This window comes from Anguilla rostrata, chromosome 3, assembly GCF_018555375.3.
Source record: "Anguilla rostrata isolate EN2019 chromosome 3, ASM1855537v3, whole genome shotgun sequence".
In the NCBI taxonomy this organism is placed as follows: domain Eukaryota; kingdom Metazoa; phylum Chordata; class Actinopteri; order Anguilliformes; family Anguillidae; genus Anguilla; species Anguilla rostrata.
Window position 1 is genome coordinate 8,447,177 of NC_057935.1, and position 19,056 is coordinate 8,466,232.

Here is a 19,056-nt window from a genome sequence, read left to right on the forward strand (position 1 = left end):
CGTGAAATTCCTGTTTACGCGTCATGTGGGCTGCAGATGTGCGGCCTGGTTTAAATTTTTGTGTTTTGTCCGGGCCGCTTCGTGCTGAGTGAGGTCGCGGCGCGCCGGACAGCGGGGAGGCGGGGAAATGAAGGGGGTCTGACAGACATCGGGGCGGGGCTGCGGCCTCAGCTCGGCTTTCATATCGTGTGCTGACAGCTGCTCTGCTGAACTCCGATACCTTGCGTTCTGAGCCTGAAGGACGGTTGGTGATAACTGCATCAGGCTGGTTCAAACGGGCTGCTTTTCTGCTTCATACTTGCTTTTTTTGTATTTATTATTTTTATTTTTATCTCTTTTTTTTGGTTTTTGATTATCTTTAACAGCTGTAAGTGGCATATTTCAGATCAAAATCCCACCCTGACTATGCATGTATAAAGCAGGTATTTTATAGAAGTCCAATTCTCCCTTATACTTATTTCTCTTCCAAAATAATAACAATAGCAGTATGATAAAATAAAATAACAACAGACACTCCGCCTAGACAACTCTTCCCTCACTACCTGTCATTATATCTCTCTCTCTTTCATTCTCGGTGACTTTAAGGGGTTTTCAAGGTGTTTTCTGTTTATCTCTTACATATGGTTTTTGTAAAATTGATGCATTTTTCAGGTTTCAGATCAATGACAAGAAAAATGTTGTCCTGTCCTGAGTTATTCATGTAACTGGGAATTTAAAAGTCAGAAATCGCTCTCTCTTGCTCTCCTTTTCTCCTTACACCACACCCCTCCCTCCCTCTCCCTCCCTCTCTCTCTCTCTTTCATTCTGTGCTCTGTGCTGAAGATGCCCCCTCTCCTCCATCGCTCAAAGCTCTCTTGTTCAGTGAAAAGGTTGAGACAGCATTCTGAAGTGAAATTTGATTCTGATGCTGCTCCGTCTGAAGCTATTGATTTCCATGGTTTTGGGGGTACGTTGGGGCGTGGGGGGTGGGGAGGGGAGGGGGGGGTGAGAGCTGCGCTCGTCTTCCTCCTCGGCTCTCTTCACCCCGGGCTGCAGAGCGCTCGCCTGTCTCTCCTCTCTCGCTAATCGGCGTTGTTTCTCCCTCGCCTCCGCCACGCGGCTCGCGCCGCCCGCGGTGGAGAAAATGCAGACGCAGACCCAAAGCGCTCTCAGAGAGAGAGAGAGAGAGGTGGGCTTTAACCTCCGCGGTCCGGGAGAAAGGCGGCGGGAGAAGGTCCCGGCGAACGAGCGTCTCAAAATTCTCTTTGATGGCGCGGCGTGAACAACCTGCACGTCACGCCCGTCCGTTCAGAGAGAGGCCTCATAAATAAAACGTGCTAATCGTTACTCTCTGAATATTTTCACATGATTTTTTTATCTTTTTAGCTGAAAGACTGTTATGTTATCTCTGAAATATGGTCAGCATTGGGCCACCTGAGGAGATAACAACATGTTATTTATATATATATATATATATATATATATATATATATACCCTTTTCTTTTACCATTGATAAGAGACTCACCCTAGAAGTACTCACGAAAAAACCCGCATAGGTTAATGTTTAAAAATGAACTGTTCTCTTTTTTTAAACGCGAATGAGTTTAATCCGATGAGGAATGTGGAAGGTTATTAACTCAATGAAAGCCTTGGAAGGATAAGTCTCCTGTGTCCTGTGATGTCACGAAGAGGTCACTCAAAAAAAAAAAAAGAGAACAGAAAACTTTTTTTTTTGCAAGCCACTTCAAGGACCCTCCACAGATGTCCGGCCATAAAGGGGCCCTCTGTCATCGTAGACTTCTGAGAGCGCTGCAGAAGAGAAATACGTTTAGTGCCACGCACACCGCGTTCACGGTTCATGCTGTCTTCTCTCAATGCAGCCGATCTCGCTGTAATCATCATTAGTGCTACTGTAGTGGGAAAACGCGCGGAATCCAAGCACATCGCTAACGCGCAGTGCATCGGGATGTCAAATCAACTCACGGATCAGGGGATCAGTGGGATTACAGCGGGAGTGCTTGTGCCCGCGTGTCGTTTCTTTGGCGAGGGAGACGTAATCCAATCGACGGCGATGAAAGAAAACAGAAACCACGAGAAATGAGATGTTCTTTTGTTCGCGTCTCCACGGCCTAGCGAGTGGCGGGTTCGGTTGGTGTGGTAACGCACTCTGAGCGTCTGTGAGCGTTGCTGAGAGACGGAGCAGGGTAGCCGCGCGTTGTTTTGACGTCTCGACGGTCCGAAAACGTCGGCGGTCGGCGCCCGTACCCTTTCTCACGCCCGCGCCGCGGACGGGTCCATCTGCGGGGCGCCTGTGGGCCCCGCGCTGCTGCAGGAGCCGACGCCCAAAACCCTCCTCATGGGGTTTAGCGCTTAGCGGCCTCTGCAGCTGAAAGAGGGGCTTAGCCTCCCTCTTGCTAAAGCTCCTGGGGACCGAGGGGAGGGGAAGGGGGGGAGACCATGGGGGCCGGCCAACAGAGAGGGAGTGGCTTACGGTTCGAGCCGCGGTGGGGAGGGGGGCGGGGGGATGAGGGGGATCCTGGGAGTCTGAGGAGAAGCACTGAGCCGGAGTCTGAGGAGAAGCACTGAGCCGGAGTCTGAGTGGATGGCGGAATCCGCCGTTATATTAATCAGATTCCCGTCGAGCCCTTTTTCGCGTTCGCTCCGTCCCCGCGGGCTCGCGGCACCGTGCGGCGAGAGCTCCGCGCGGGATTTGAACCCGCAAACACCGCCGGCACAGCGCGACACCGTTACATCCCTCCGACTCCCGCGAAGCGCTCGCTATTACTGTCTGCCGAGTGTAAAATCACAGCCCCCCCAGAAACGGCGTGCTGAGCCAATCCCATGCACAACATTCCAGCATATTCACGCCATGTTTTTATCGGTCCCCGTAACATCGAAACCGCGCGTGGACGCTGTCATCTTTGCAGCTTCAATATGTTTTCTTTCATTGTTCTTTTTTTATTGTAACAGGTACTGAAAGGCGGAATTTTGTTTTTCCGAGCCAAGCTGAAATATATGCGTCTGCATTCTCCGCCTGTAAACAATCCGGTATCTGTCAGATACAGGGTACAGAGGCAAATAAAAGAATGCAAATGTGTTCAGGAGTAAATATGCTTTGGCATTTTTTCTAGTGGTGAGAAAGCGGAAATCGCACACGGGCCATTTACATGGGGGGGGGGGGGGATTTGGGAGTGTATCAGGGTCAGTGTGTCCTAGTCACATAAACACAAGTTTTATACTGTATATTTTAAGGTGGTTTGGTGAAGATGGAGGGGACATGAGAACAGAAAGATGGGTGTCCGTATATTAGCAGTGTGATAGGGGGACACCGGTCACCCCTGGCTTCTCATGTCGTCATGGCGATTGGCCCCAGAGCTTGCCCCACCACCCGCACTCCCCCGCCCCTCCGCCCCCCGCTTCGGAAACGGATGAAGTCAAATCCGTGGAACACAGTCTGCTCTGCGGGGCGTCCTGTCAGGGGCCCCGCGTGCCCCCCCCCTCCCCCCCCCTCCCACCCCTGCACGCTCAGCTGCGAGCAGATGTGCGCGTATTTATAGACGACATGCTAATTGGCTTCACCCAATTAAGCACACAAGTGAGTGTGGGTGAGCTGTGACACGGCCGGCTCGGAGAGCGGGCGGGGCTGGCGGTAACAGCGTGCGCGGCTCTGTCCCCTTACTGCCCCCCCTTCCCCACCGCCCCTCATCCCCCAAACGCTGAGATACACGCTCATTTATCTCTCTCCCCCTCTCCCTCTCTTTGTTTCTCTCTCTTTGTTTCACCCCTCACTCTTCACCTTTGTCTCTATAAGCTGTGCTTTATTTTCACTGCCTCGTCTGCCTCGATGTCGTTCTATTTCTCTCCCCGGCCACTCCTAGTGTCCTAGACCGAAGCTCCTCCCTCTTTTCCGAACAGGAGTGCGATTGGGTGGCCCCCGTCGGGAAGAGAGAGGGTGGGAGGGGCCAAGAGCGAGCGTAAGAGACGCTCGCTCTTACAATCCACCGAAATGACATTGTAGGAACAAACAAAAAGTCTGTAAAGTCCCCCCCCCCCACCGTTCCTCAGACCAGTTGGCAAAGCGCTGGGCGATTCGGAGCAGCTGCCGATCTCACGGCGCGTGGCGTCTGGGTACCTGCAGCTGCGCCCGCTGTGCCAGTCCCGCGCCAGTCCCGCACCACGCTGTGCCCCTCATTATCCCGCCGGTCCGCCAGAACTCCGCCCTCCGCCCGCTGACCGCACGAAAAAACACGAAAAGCTTTCCAAGGCTTCTGGGGTCCCCGCCCATCCTGCCACTGTCCCGTCCCCATTGCCCTCGAATTACAGCCTCCCCCCCCCCCCCAAAACAACTTGCGCTTCTGCCATTTTCACCGCAAGGTCTGCACGGATTTCACATGTTGCAGATGAACAACTCAAACAAACCGAACCTCAGGACCTCAGGCTGCGATTTTAGGAATTTTCAAGGCCGACGGGCCCGTTAGATTCTGCGAGATTAGACTTTAAAATCCAAAGCGGGGGGAATGAAAAACAAGAGTGTTACACACCCACGGGCACGCACGTATTTTCTGCAAAAAAAACCCAAAAAACATTCCCACGGCCAATCTTTGAAGACCTGATCTCGCGGGCGGCGTGCAGAACTCACTTCATTGGGCGGGAAAGGTATGTTTGTGAGTTTCTGCGGGAGGGCCAGTGTGGGGGCGATGTGTGGTCTGGGCGGAGGGTGGAGTCTTTGGTGCTGTGGAGGGGGGAGAGGGGGGGGGGGGTTGCCAAGCATCACTGCAGCGTTACATTCCGGAGGGGACGGTGCGGTCTCGTCACGGGTCGCGTAGCTGCAGTGGGGCGGAACCGCTCCCCCGGGGGACGGGATTGGTGATTAGTGCGTCTCACCCGGTCCTCACGCCCTACGCCCGAAACTTCAAACGGGGCGGTGTCAGAGAACAGAGGATGCAGCTGACACATAATCATTCTCTTCATTTCACTCAAATGTGATTTCTGAACCAAGTAATTGAACTGTTCTAGCTGGCTTATTTAGTGTAAGCAGTGTTCACTTTGAGGGTGAAATGAGTACACATAAAAGGATACAATAACAAATACAATTGCTTTTGTTGACTTTTCCGTGCCTGAAGAACATCAATGAACATTAATAAGGGCAATATGATTTTGAATATTTTAAACTAAAACTAAAAAATGGATTCATTGTTATTTATAGCAGAACTATTGATGACATTTCTATCTTGGTTCTCAAGCTGAGCTTTTGTGTATGTGTGTGCTCACTCACTCACTCACTCATTCACTCACTGACATTCCCTCCCTCCCTCCCTCACTCACTTACACACATGTGACAAACACACACACACATGCACGCACACAAGCACAAACACACACACACACACGTTCACACACTCCATCCGAAGCGAGCTGGATGGCGAGTGACTGGTGAATTCTCTCCGAACAGAGGGGTCAGGTCCATTGCGGCCACAGCGGGAGTGACGGTTGGATGTGGCAGGGTGGAGCGGGGGGAGGTAGCGGTCAGACGGGGCGGGGTTTCGCGGCGGTGTTCTGCCAACTTCCCGGCAATGTCAGCAAGCTGCCTCCGAAGCGCAGAGCAAGAAAGCCTCTCGTTAAGAGGATTAATTGAGAGTGGTTGGCATGGGGACTTGGACCGCGGGCTGGCAACCTCGCTCGCGTGGTTGAATAGATCTTTGCGTTCTTTATTCCGAGACGCAGGAAGCGAGCAGAAGGGGTTCGCGGCGGCCGCCCGAAAGGCGATTTGGAGAGCGCGCGCTACGAGAGATCATCTCCTCCGGCCGCTCAGCCCTCGCCAGGCTCCGGTCATCGCCGTTCATCTGAGGCCCTCAATTGATTTCTTCATTTTTATTCAAACTTTATTGTTTTACTCAAGTTAGAAGTTAGTTCTCATTTCCAATATCAGTCTGTTCAAGAGGCCCAAAGAGCTATATGGTAAAAAAAAAAACAGAGACGTAAACAATCCAAGAATTAAGTAGGTTTTTTGGAATGTCAGTGTTCTAGAACTCCGTTGTTTACATCATATCACCAGCAGTGATTGTGACATCAGCATTAGAATGTTCAGTTGAGAACATTCCAATCTGCGATATTGAAGGGTTTATTTCAGAATCTGCTGTGCGCGGCAGCTATGTGTCCTGCAGACTCCCCCCGAACCCGAGCCTGCCTTTTTTACCTGCCCTGCGATGCCCTGCGCTCCTCTCCTTCGTCTGCAGTCCGAAACGCGTCGCGGACGCCGTCTGTGTCACGGTTCCGCTCGCCCTCGCCGCTGACGCCCAGCCCAGACGGTTTCGGGCTCGCTTTGTTGTCTCCTCTTACGGTTCACCAGAGACCCCTTCCCGTTACACCTGAGGTCTGTATCGCATTTTCGCTGGGTTTTCCCGGCTGAAGATCCCCTTAGAAAACATCGTTGCCTTCTGCCCTTAAAAGAGTCAGACAGTTTCTAACTGAAAACTCTATATATCCACCGCCAGAGCAGATGGTATTCCGCCCAGGTGCCTTGTGGGTCATTGAAGGAAAGATTCCGTGAGGAGATTTGAGAGGCACTGTGGGTATTTTAGAGGTTTTTTACTTGTACTGTGCTGCGAAGAGATTGCCTTTTGCTGGTTTGTCTGTGGATATACCGGTTGTATAAGTCTTCACGTTGCATGAGCACGGTTATATCTGCTGATTTAATGTTGTATTCATAATACTGAGCATGCATGTACCTTTACCCGAACCTGTCTCTATGAATGTATGTATGCAAGTGTGTATGTATGTATGTATGTATGTGTCAGAATGTTTATCTGCTTTTGTGTGTGCATGCGTGTGTGTGTGCGTGTGTGTGTGGTGTACAGTATGTGTCCTCTCCATCAGATGGTAATGCAAGGGCTTAACTAGGAAGGACGAGTAAACATTTGGCACCTTTGAGCTGATCTTACCCTCACGTTCAGGGATGGGGCATGTCCTGCAGTGACTTCAATGGCAGAAGAACAATAATAATAAGCTGGACCAGGTACACCCCCCCCCCTTCAGGGAGAGATAATAACAAAAACCCTTCATCCTGCCTGCCCTCCTCTCCACCGGCAACCAAACTGGCACACATCCCTCTGTGCGGACAATATGTTTCACGTGGAGTTAGAGAGAGCAAGTGAGAGAGGGAGAGGAGGAGGGAGAGAGAGAGAGAAATAGAGAGAGAGAGAGACTCTTCACTTTGTGGCCTTCATTATCGTCAAACCCATTGTTTTCAGGCCAACCAGTGGCCTCTCCTTCAACAGACTCCAAGAGAAATTGTGATTCAGTGAATTAAAGTAAATTATTCTAATGAGACACATTATTATTTAAATGTAAGAGGACATTAACACTTGAGACTAGCGTGGTGGAGAGACAGAAAGTTCACCTTCCACTTTGTTAAAAATTGCTAAATGTAATATGTACATAAAAGTGGTACGTATCCCGCGCTAAACTGAAAAGACTGATGGGCTTGCTGGGCTGGAGACCCACAGCAACAACCGCACAGTATGCAGGAGATCATCCAAGGACAGTGAACACAGGCAGCATCGCCAGGATAGCCTGTTTTATACTGTTGTTTTAATGGCCGTCGTAATAATCATTACCGTTTCATTTCATACCCCTAGAGAGGGGGGCGGAGAGAGAGAGAGAGAAAGAGAGGGGGGGGGGCAGAGAGAGACAGACTGAGAGAGAGAGAGAGAGAGAGAGAGAGCAAAAAAAAGCACTGCATAGCACGCTGTTACCTTGATTCCTAATTTCACAGCCTTTCTCAAACTGAAAAAATAAGCTTTCGCACTTCATATTTTTCACTTGAACTTACTTTATGCTTTACATTCAGGAGGAGAGCAAAAGGAAATAATGGAGAGTGTGAGCAGAGAGAGAGAGAGAGATGGTAAAGATAGAGTGAGAGTGAGAGAGACAGAGATGGAGGGTGTGAGAGGTGAAATAAAGCAACAGCAGGAGAATGTGGAAAAACTCCTTTGTGATAAAGGACTGGCTTCTTTTTCCATTACCTTCCGTACAGTGTTTTAATTTTCTAAATGGGACCACATACTCTGTCTTCTCAGAGAAGCGCTAGCGGTAGCTACCTCCCCTCCGCTCACTGTGAGTCACATCAGGACAATGGCGGGAAAACCTTGCCGTGTTTAGGCAGCTCAGAAGGCGTGTGTGCGCGGGGTAGGGGAAGTGTGGCGGTGACGGTCGGGGGTAGCTTTGGGTTCACAGGGTTTGCTTGGGTTCATGGTTTCAGCCAGTAGCAAATTAAGTCTGGTTAGCAGTGGTCATGTTTCTGAGTATTGAGACTTTTCTTTTTTTATTCCTTATGTTAATCACAGAGGCTCCTACAAAGGCATTGGGAGAAGAGGTCTTTTATAAGCGATGTCAAAATACACCAATTATCAGAATGGTCGGAAAGGCCGCTCTTATTATTGCAGCCTCATTGAGCAGTATTTTTAGCAGTAGCGCTAAGACATATGCCCCCTGTGCCTTAATTTGGTTGCAGCTCGCATTAATGCTCACCTTTTTTTGCACCAGTGATAATAAGGAACGTAATAAGGAATAACTGCATATGAAACTGCACAACTCCCGGTTTTAGACCTTTGTTCCAGTTGACCAGTCAGTCTTAACTATGAGGTTCATATCTGCGCGGTTCCACTGTAGTGACAGACAAAAGGTAAAGGAAGCTTTGAAGGATGCCATCTTAGAGCCAAAACCAGGAGGGACACAACAGCGAGTTAAAAAAAAAAAATACCCAAGTCCATCACCTTTCATGTCATCACCATCACAAGCAAACGCATATGACACTTTTATTCTCCCCTTGAAAAACAGCATGTGAAAAATGGTGCATATGAAATTCTTATTATCCTGATATTGACAGACAGCCGGAATTATTTATTGAGGGGTGTGAATTCTTATTTATGTATTTTTTTTCCCCTAGCTAAACAACAAAAAGAGATGGAAATTTATGAGATGTAATTCATCATCTCCGTCCCGATCGCGAACGTCCTAGGAACACAATGTCTGAACAATAAGCCAACGAGGTGTCATGTGAGATTAAAAAACCCTGCATATGCGAAAATGGAATTTCTACAGTCGATATCCTCGGCAGATCCTCGAGCTCGGGGAAAGAAAAAGAGAGAAAGAAGGACGGGGTGTTTACGGCCCGGCTCTCCGTAAAAGAGAATCGCGCCGAAAAAAAACCCCACCGGGAGCGTCGGTTGGTCGGCTGCGCCCCAGATATGACGTAACGATACGGGATCGCCCCTGGAGACGACGGCGGACCCAGAACGTTTTCAGAACTGTTCCTTTTTTTTTTTTTTTTTTCCTTTTTTTTTTGAAAAAGGCGCGCGCATTATCGAACCGCGTTCGCGCGATCCTCCATTGACGGCGGCTAATGCGTTTCTGATAAGGGATGCAGACCGCGAGCTCGTCCCCGGTGCCTTTAATATCCCTTTCAGAGCTCAGCCAACGAATGCGCCGGCAGCCATTCAGCCACGTCCTCGCCGATCCCTCTGCTCTCAGACACGAGATGGCCTCCCCCCCTGTCTTCACCCTCAAATATCTACTGCCTACACGGTCAACACCCTCCTTCTACGATTCACAAACTAAACTAGCTAGCGCGAACAGACAGTCTGCACCATCTAAGACCTACAGCACCCTCAAATATCTACTGCCTACACGGTCAACACCTCCTTCTACGATTACAAACTAAACTAGCTAGACGCAAACAGACAGTCTGCACCCACTAAGACCTACGCACCCAAAATACCTACTGCCTACACGGTCAACACCCTCCTTCTACGATTCACAAACTAAACTAGCTAGCGCGAACAGACAGTCTGCACCATCTAAGACCTACAGCACCCTCAAATATCTACTGCCTACACGGTCAACACCCTCCTTCTACGATTCACAAACTAAACTAGCTAGCGCGAACAGACAGTCTGCACCATCTAAGACCTACAGCACCCTCAAATACCTACTGCCTACACGGTCAACACCATCCTTCTACAATTTACAAACTAAACTAGCTAGCGCAAACAGGCAGTCTGCACCTTCTAACTAAGACCTACGGCACCCTAAAATACCTACTGCCTACACGGTCAACACCATCCTTCTACAATTTACAAACTAAACTAGCTAGCGCAAACAGGCAGTCTGCACCTTCTAACTAAGACCTACGGCACCCTCAAATACCTACTGCCTACACGGTCAACACCATCCTTCTACAATTTACAAACTAAACTAGCTAGAGCAAACAGGCAGTCTGCACCTTCTAACTAAGACCTACGGCACCCAAAAATACCTACTGCCTACACGGTCAACATCATCCTTCTACAATTTACAAACTAAACTAGCTAGCGCGAACAGACAGTCTGTACCATCTAAGACCTAAGGCACCCTCAAATACCTACTGCCTACACGGTCAACACCCTCCTTCTACAATTTACAAACTAAACTAGCTAGCGCAAACAGGCAGTCTGCACCTTCTAACTAAGACCTCGGCACCCTAAAAATACCTACTGCCTACACGGTCAACACCATCCTTCTACAATTTACAAACTAAACTAGCTAGCGCAAACAGGCAGTCTGCACCTTCTAACTAAGACCTACGGCACCCTCAAATACCTACTGCCTACACGGTCAACACCATCCTTCTACAATTTACAAACTAAACTAGCTAGCGCAAACAGGCAGTCTGCACCTTCTAACTAAGACCTACGGCACCCTCAAATACCTACTGCCTACACGGTCAACACCATCCTTCTACAATTTACAAACTAAACTAGCTAGCGCAAACAGGCAGTCTGCACCTTCTAACTAAGACCTACGGCAGCCTCATATATCTTATGCTTGCACGCTCTACAGTTTAAACTATATAATAATTTGTCTGCTCCCGTCCGTAGATAATAGTCTAGAAAAAGTCTAGGAAAAGCTGTTGTTTGATTGGAGTGAGAATTATTGACGGTTTGATTCTGTTTGAAAGAACAAATTAGACAAAATGATGGAATGAAGCGATAAATATGATGGATGCTTGGATGTGGGTTTGCGGCTTTGCTATAATTTATAGATCCACTAAAGTGTCAGGTGTCACCCCCTTGGCCTCCCATCTGCTAATGAGAATTGCTGTATAATTTGAAATTTATAACTTCAAATGGCTTTTCGAGTTCAGTGTTCATCAGCCTAGAATCCAACAAAGCTCCGTATGAATAAATAATGCAAGATGGAATTTGAAATAAAACTAGAATTCTCAATTTCTGTTGAATGGTTTTTTTTGTGGATGATTTAATTCGAGTGATTACCCTTGATGAAACTCACAAGATGTCTGTGGCATGTCCTCCTGGAAGGCATAAAAGGACCCACACAAACACAGAGGCATCTCTAGCTCACGGCCTTACTTAAAAACCAACTGTGTCCTATGATTTTTTAATCGGTCATCTCATGATATCATTTACTCAATTTTAAGTTGTAGACCATTTCAAATGAGACATTATCCACCTCTAAATAATCGCAATTTATACTGGAGCTGCTGCTTTTTATTAACTGATTAAGAAGCATGAAGACTTCCTTTTGTCGTTTTGGCGAATGATTCTAATGTATTTCGTATTTTGCATACACCATACAGCTTTTGGCTAAACAGTTGCAAGGCCTGGGTTTTACCAGCTATAACGAGTAATATTTTTAAGAATGTGTAAAAGGTTAGACATGGCCTGATTTAAAGAGCGTTTCCCACAAGCAGAGAGGGTTCGGAGTACTCCGCTGGTCTTCCTTCCACCGATCCGGTCCGGGCTTAATTTAGTTCTGCGGCGCGCAAGGCCACACGGAGCCATGACAACGTGGTTCCGGTGTCACCGTGGAGATCCGGGCCAGGGGATCCGCCCGGAGCGAACCTGGCAGGGGGCGACGCGCAATTAGGGAGCCTTGCGGTAGGAACGGAAGCAGGCACTGCCGCCTGCAGATAACCTTTGCACACGTGCCCTGAAGAGGCCCTTGCTGAATACCTATACTGGTAGGGAGGCTCATTAACCCAGATGCTTGAATGGGGCGAGAAGGGGGTGGCGAAGGGGGGGGGGGGTGCAGTGGAGTGGGGGAGTTGTGCTCCCTAACAGATGTCGAGGATGTAGAGGGGGGCGGACCAGGATTGCAAAGGGCTCGTCTCACTGTGATTATATGAAGCAGATTGTCCGTGACCCCCCCCCCCCCACCTTCACCTCCCCTATGCTTTGTACCTCATTAGCACCCCCACCCCCCCGCCCGCCCCATGCCACACACTCGTATGCCACTCCCATTACACAGCGGGATATCCTGAATCTGGATAAGACACAGGGACACCTAAAGCTGCAGTTACTTTTAGAAGCCCGTCCTTCTACCTTTTGTCCTTCCGGGACATCAAACTGAGGAGTTGACCTGGACCCCTCATTAAGAACAGAGGGTTACAGGAAAACCCAAGGGTACCGTCCGTAAAAAAAAAAAAAGGAAAGAAAGAAAGAAAGAAAGCGCGATACGCTTTATCACCTTCACGAGTGATGCAATAACAGAAATTTGCACATAAAAGCACATTCAGATCTCCAGCGGCCTCTGACTGAGACTCTGACAGCGCTGCTTTGTTAGAGCAGAGGACTGGACAAGGTGTACCGCTCATCGCGCCAACGTCTGTCGGGGACGTCTCGCGGTGAGACCAGCCGCGGACCGGCGCTCGTCCGCCCGCTTACGGGTCGCGTCCTGCCGCGCTCGCGTGGGTCACGTGACCTCCAGCCAGGACGCTTGGGCTGCTTTGCACGCCGGCGGCCCAGCGTTAGTGTCGCGTTACTGCAGTTTTGCAGCATTGTCGCTTGTTTTACTGCATTGCAGCATCACAGAGGAAAAGCATTACAGTTTACAGCAATACGCCACGACAACCTTGCTGAGTTGCCTGGATTCAGGGTTCTGTGTTGGGCTGGAGCATCGAATCAGTGTATTTATGCAAATGGAGGGTGATTTTGGCATTAATGAGAGGCTCATGTTTATATAATGGTGATACTAATAATAATGACTTATTTTGCTCCTTTAAAAGATTGCATTTTAACCGAGGGCAGAAAGAACACTTCAGCCACCGCCAATGTATCGGGTGATGTACGGCAGCCATTTTGTGCCAGAAAACTCATCAGACAACAGCTGAAGTGGAGAGCGGGGATTTATTTGGCCAATAAAACTAGAGCATGATTAGATGTCCAGATTCGGAGAGCTAGATTGTCAGTTTGGCCAGGACACCTGGGGATAAGTGGCATGGGATCTTTAATGACAACAGTGAGTCAGACCCTCGTTTAAAAACCTCCCATCAGAAGACTGCAGAGGCATCAGCTCAGCAACATGCCTGGAGAATCCCTGTCCTTGGTTTTTCATTCAATCACTGATTGCATACATTTTTTTTTCCTTCATATTTTTTTACTTTAAGGCATTTCTGTTCCGTTTTTGCACTTTTTTTTTTTTTTTAAAGATTTTTTTAATTTTTCTTTTTTCTTATAGATATTTTTTGCATGGAGTGTCTTGCGATCCGTTGTGTGAGTGGTAAGCCGTGTCTATCCTCTCGTAGGTGCTGTTTCGGGCGCTGACCAAGAGAAGGGAGCCGGCCAAAAAAGACTGCCTTAAAAATGTGTTTTTTTTTTTTTTTTGGTCTTCTTTTTTATATGCCCATAATTTTGATCAGAGCGCAATTGCTTCCTCTCTGCTGCGATTTGAAGGACCTTTCTTTCGCCACACTCTGCTTGTGGTCCGTTCGGCATTTCTGCTTCATGTTCGTCAAATATAAGCCAGCGCTACGCCATTTTGTTGTGGAATTTAAAACAAAAACAAACAAAAAAAAAAAAAATCTTTTTACAAAAAAAAAAAATAATGCTTGTGAAGACAGTTTGAAAATGAACCAAAATGGCCGCCGCGGCGTCTTTCCCGAAGACGACACCAATGTTCGTGGCTCCATTTTTCTTTTATTTTCCCCGAAGCACATTTTTCTCGAGACGCTCCTCCCGCTGCGGACAGCGCTGCCTTTTTTCATGCGGATTTAATCGCGTTTCTGACGGATCCTTTTTCTGACTGGATTATCTGTCTTTTACCACTTTTTGGTGTGGTTTTTTTTCTTGGGCTTCTTGGTGACGGTTTGTCGTTTGCCGACCCCCCCCCCCTCGGGGAAGGGGGGAGAGACGCGCGTTCGAGGGAAGATGGCCTTGCTGGAGTAGGACTTTGTCGCGGACCCTGTGTTGTGTTTTTGCTCTCTTTGAGTTGTTCTGTGGAAAGGACTTCACTGAGTGACAGGCTATGTAATCAGCAGTTGTTGGCAGGTAGGTTTCATCCCCTCTCTTGGCCGAGAGCCCATGTCTTCACAACCAGAGAGAAGAGTAGTATTGATCACTTAATAATGTTCTCTAACCTTAGAAAGAATTGTGCAATGGTTAGCCTCTTTCCCGTTTCTTACTCGTTTCTCCCTTGAATAAACCCACCGGTTCAGGACAGTCTGCACATTCGAACGAAATCGTCTTCTCCTTGTTCTTCAAAGCGTTTCTCAGTGAAGAGACCTGAAGTGAAAATTGTTTTCAAACAGAAGGCCATTGTGGCAAAGATTGTCGCTCAAGGAGCAAACAACGGTTAAGAACACAAATGAAAGATACTGGGCTGCAGTCAAAGACTAGGTTGCTGGAAAAGGTGTAGTGACAGAATAACTCTGGTTCTCTATTTCTTGGAAGAGGCAATTGCATTGGTTTAGTTGGTAAAGAAAATAGGCTGGATTTACAAATTGTTAGAATAGTTTAAAAAAATGGTAACTACCAATTAGACTTAGACTTTGCACATCATTGAAAAGAGAATTTGTATTTATGTACTTAATTTAGGGCATATTCTTAAGTAAATATATGGTATGTTTATGAAACAGGGGTGTTTGCTGGGATGGTTTTCATCATCCAGACTAATTGCAATCAGGTGTCCTTTCTCTTTGTTTGTCTGAGTAATACAACTCTATCTTTACACTGGGCTGCTGCTGGTGTGCTGTGAAATATGTATCCTTATACTAGTGAGAGATGTACATATGCCTATGTGGAAGTCCAAAGCAGGTACCTGTGAATGTAATTTGTACTCAGTCCTTTTTATGATAATAAAGAGAGGTGTAATACAACACATATTTTGGACATCTTCTTTTTACGATCTACCCCTCACCCCCATCGCCTTGAAAAACATTGCTCATGAGAATGTGGAGTAGCTGATGTTTCCGTAGTACTGTGTGTGTGCGTGCTTGTGTGTGCGTTTCATGTCACCTATGGGAGAGTGTTTCATGCAGTGTGAGTGTGTTACTAGTGAGAGGAGGCAGTGGTGGCAGACAGAGGTGTGGAATACGTATCCGTTTGTTTGAGGATCTTGAAGCACAGCGGCAACTGGTGGAGGGGAGGCGGGGTGTGGTTGCCATGGTTCTGCGTAATGCTGCAATGGGCCAGGGTCCATCAGTGAATGCAGGGGGACGGTTAGGCTCTTTTTGATGACATCACGCACCGGGGACATAGTGTGAGCTGAGCCGAAAATGAGACGGAGCTGCTTGGCCATTCCAGATCACCCACGGCTGCCCGTCACCAGGCAACCCGTCCAGCCCACCTTCACCCCAAGCCCAGGCTGTGCTGTCAGCCGTCAGTTTCTGTGAAGCTCGGAGGTCAGGGGTCACCCTTTCTCCGAGCCGTGGCTCAGACGCGGAGTGTCAAGCAGGACAGGCCGTCATTTCTGGGATTTCCACAGGGGGCGTGAGAGTGCAGAGAGGTCTGTCTCTGAAGAAGCTGTGAGGGCGGGGGGTGGGATTAGAGGATTGCGAGAGAGATGAGGGGTGCTTTGCCATGAACTTCGAGTAGCGGGACAATTGTTATGTTCAATTTATGTTCATGTTGTAACATATTTCTGTATGTACACTTTAGCAGTATTTACGTATGTATTGCATGCCAATGAAGCATTTTGAATTTGACAGAGAGAGAGAAAGCAAGAGAGAGAGGGAGGGACAGAGAGAAAGCGAGAGAGAGAGAGATAGTGAGAGATAGGGACAGAGACACAGAGAGTGACAGGGACGGAGAGAGAAAGAGAGAGAGAGAACGAGCGGAAGAGAGTGAGGGACAGAGAGAGAGAGAGAGACAGAGAGCAAGCAGGAGGGAGAGAGAGGGACAGAAAGCGAGTGAGAGAGAGAGAGAGAGAGAGAGAGAGAGGCTGAATGATGGCTTTAATCAGTCAGCAGAAGGGAGCTGTGGAGTGTAAATGCGGTACAGTGGATCTAGGTGAGAGGAGGTGAGAAGCCCGACAGCAGCTTTGTTCAATCACAGACACCGGCTCGGAGAAGAGAATAGATCCATTAGGAGTTAAGTGCCCCCCCCCCCCCCCCTTGTACGTAATGAGAGAGTTTAAACCACGTCTGTCCTGCACTCGCTCATTAGAGACTGCACTGTAAAGCATTCACTGTTAAGTGCTGTGAACACAGTCTGCCACTCACTCTCCACACACACACACACACACACACACACACACACACTGTCCCGGCAGTGCCCTCCTTACGGCCGCCTGGAAGCCGTGGCGACGCAGCGCAGGGGGAGAAGCCGCTCGTGAGCACAGCTCGCTTTCCAGTACGTTCCGCACACGGTCGCTTCCAATTCAATCATAATCGTCTCTGACAATAAATACCATTTTGATGTTTGGACGTTCTCTCGCTGTCGCTGGTGAGCAAAGAGATTTGTTTAGCGCTGAGATTTCACTATCCATAGCCGAGGCTTGTTCTGAAACCGCGTTCCCTTTCTCTTTCGAACTGAAAAACACACGGTTTGAAATAAATAGTATCTTTTGTATGCATATATTAAAAAAAAAAAAAGCTGGGTAATTTGCATAAATCTGTGTTGAATGTGAGCATGTGACATTTCTATTGAGCAGAGAAAAAGAAGAGTACAATTATTTTTTCAGCTTTGCTTTGGCAAATGGTATTTAAATGCCTCAAAATAACATTAGCTGACAGTTTGCAAGTTTAATCTTTTTTTGTAGGGCGGGGGGGAGGGGGGGTGGTTGGGGGGGTTGGTGTGGGCGTCTGCACTGAATCGGTACGGAGATGCATCTCTTCTCTCTTTCTAGCCGTGATATTCTCTGAAAGAGGTGTGTGCGTGTGCGTATGAAAACAGGAAGTGCTTGTGCTCTCCTCCTACCTAGTGAGCACTGTTTCTGTGGTTATCCAAAGCAATTGGGTTTAAGCCTTAATGAGCACGTCTGAAACAGGCAATGTGACTTCCTCGCTGTGTGTGTGTGTGTGTGTGGATGTGCATGTGTGTGTGCATGTGTTTGCGTGTGCGTGCATCCACACGCATGTGTGCATGTGTGTGTGTGTGTGTGTTTGTGTCCGGGTACATAGCTGCTTTGTAATGGAGGGCTCTGTGTTCCCTGCATAGACTCAGTGTAGAGCCGGTCTGTGGAGTCCCGTTGGCCTGCTGCAAGACGCCGAGTGACCCCCCGCAGCGTATCGGCGGGAGAGAGAGGGCCGCGGCGGGGACCCGGAGCAGTCCCGTGAGAGGCGGGCAGGCTGGGCTGGGCCGGGTGAGATAGAAGTGGTGTGAGAGAGCGCTCACCAACGCCAGAGAGAGCCTGTTCAGCTCCCACAATCCCAACGCTAATCACTGTTCCGTTTCTAGGCCTGACCGGCTGCAGTCTCGCTGTGCATCCACGCCAGCTCTGTCTCTCCTCTCCTCCTCTGCTTCTACTTTCTCCTGTTGTGCATGAGGGCGTGAGTCTGGTGTGCTTGTGCCTTGTGTGCTTGTGTTGTTACTGTGCTGTGTTGTGTGTGTAGTGTGTGTGCCTGTGTGTGTGTGTGTGTGTGTGTGTGTGCTTGAGTGTGTGTACGTGAGTGTGTGTGTGTCCGTGTGTGTATGTGCCTGTGTGCTTGTGAATGTGTGTGTGTGTGTGTGTGTGTGTAAGAGTGTGCCTGTGTGTGTGTGTGTGTAAGTGTGCGTGTGTGTGTAAGTGTGTGCCTGTGTGTGTGTGTGTGTGTAAGTGTGTGCCTGTGTGTGTGTGTAAGTGTGCGTGTGTGTGTACGTGTGTGTGTGTGTGTGTGGTGTTTGTGCGTGTGTTCCGAGGTGCTCGTTTTCTGAGAGCCCCAGCTCAGTGCCAATGTGACAGTGTGAACTCAGACAGATGGCTACTTGTTATCAGAACTGATTACAGGGGCTTCTGCCAGCTTCTCACTGAACCCTGTCTCTTTCACACACGTACACACACACGCACACGCACGCACACACACACACGCACACGCACACACACACACACACACAAACTCATATGTACACACACACACACACACAGATACGAACCTACAAAAATAGAACAGAAAAAAACATATAAGTAAGTGCACCCACGTGCATGTTCACATGCACATACGCATGCATGTACACTTCGACACACGCACTCCCACGCACCTCCATACTCGCATACGCACGCCCTCCCTGTCCTGCTGCAGGGCCTTAATTAGGCGGCCGCGAACATGCCTGGAAAACGAGCCGCTTCTAAACCCCATTAGCGGGGCGTTCAGTGCGCTGTTTGTACGGTCGCGGTCCCTGCAAGCTGGCGCCCGCGTCCCAAATTAGCCGGGGCAAACAGAGGGTTCTCATTAAACCGGGAGCGCCCGGTGCCAAGTGCGAGGGGTCCGTCGCCCGCTACCCAAAGAAACACGGAGCAGAAGGGATAATCTTCCCACGTGTGTGACTTCTCGTGCGCAGGACGAGAGCGGGGGGGGGGGGGGCGACGCGTTTGCTCTGGGGTAATAGGCCCTCATTACGGAGTCCAGCCTTCCGCTCGCGTTGTGTGCGCTGAGGATTAGCTGCCCAGCCTTCCTCCTCCCCCCATCCCCCCCCCCCCCCCCCCATCAAACGAACCGGACCGTATTTTGTTTCACCGCGGCGCAGGTTGGGGGGGGGGGGAGTATATTAGTGCCGTAAAAACGCTGGCCTTTGAGTCGGCGGTGACGGGGAGTGCAGTAATTCACTGGGGCCTGTGGTGCGCTGGAATTCCGAACGAGAGCCGTCACCTTCGCCGGCCCGTCG

At 49.1% G+C, this 19,056-nt stretch overlaps 1 protein-coding gene across 3 annotated transcripts in view; it reads left to right on the forward strand.

Annotated features, from left to right (window-relative positions):
* pcdh1b (protocadherin 1b) overlaps positions 1-19,056 on the forward strand; it is a 174,768-nt gene that overhangs the window by 127,472 nt on the left and 28,240 nt on the right. The window contains exon 5 of one of the 3 annotated variants that reach the window (XM_064325883.1): positions 13,563-15,144. The exons of the other annotated variants lie outside the window; for them this stretch is intronic. Coding sequence (XP_064181953.1) covers positions 13,563-13,618 — 56 coding nt within the window. The 3' untranslated portion in view covers positions 13,619-15,144. Of the gene's footprint in view, positions 1-13,562; positions 15,145-19,056 lie in introns of those variants that run through there. 3 annotated transcript variants of the gene reach the window in all.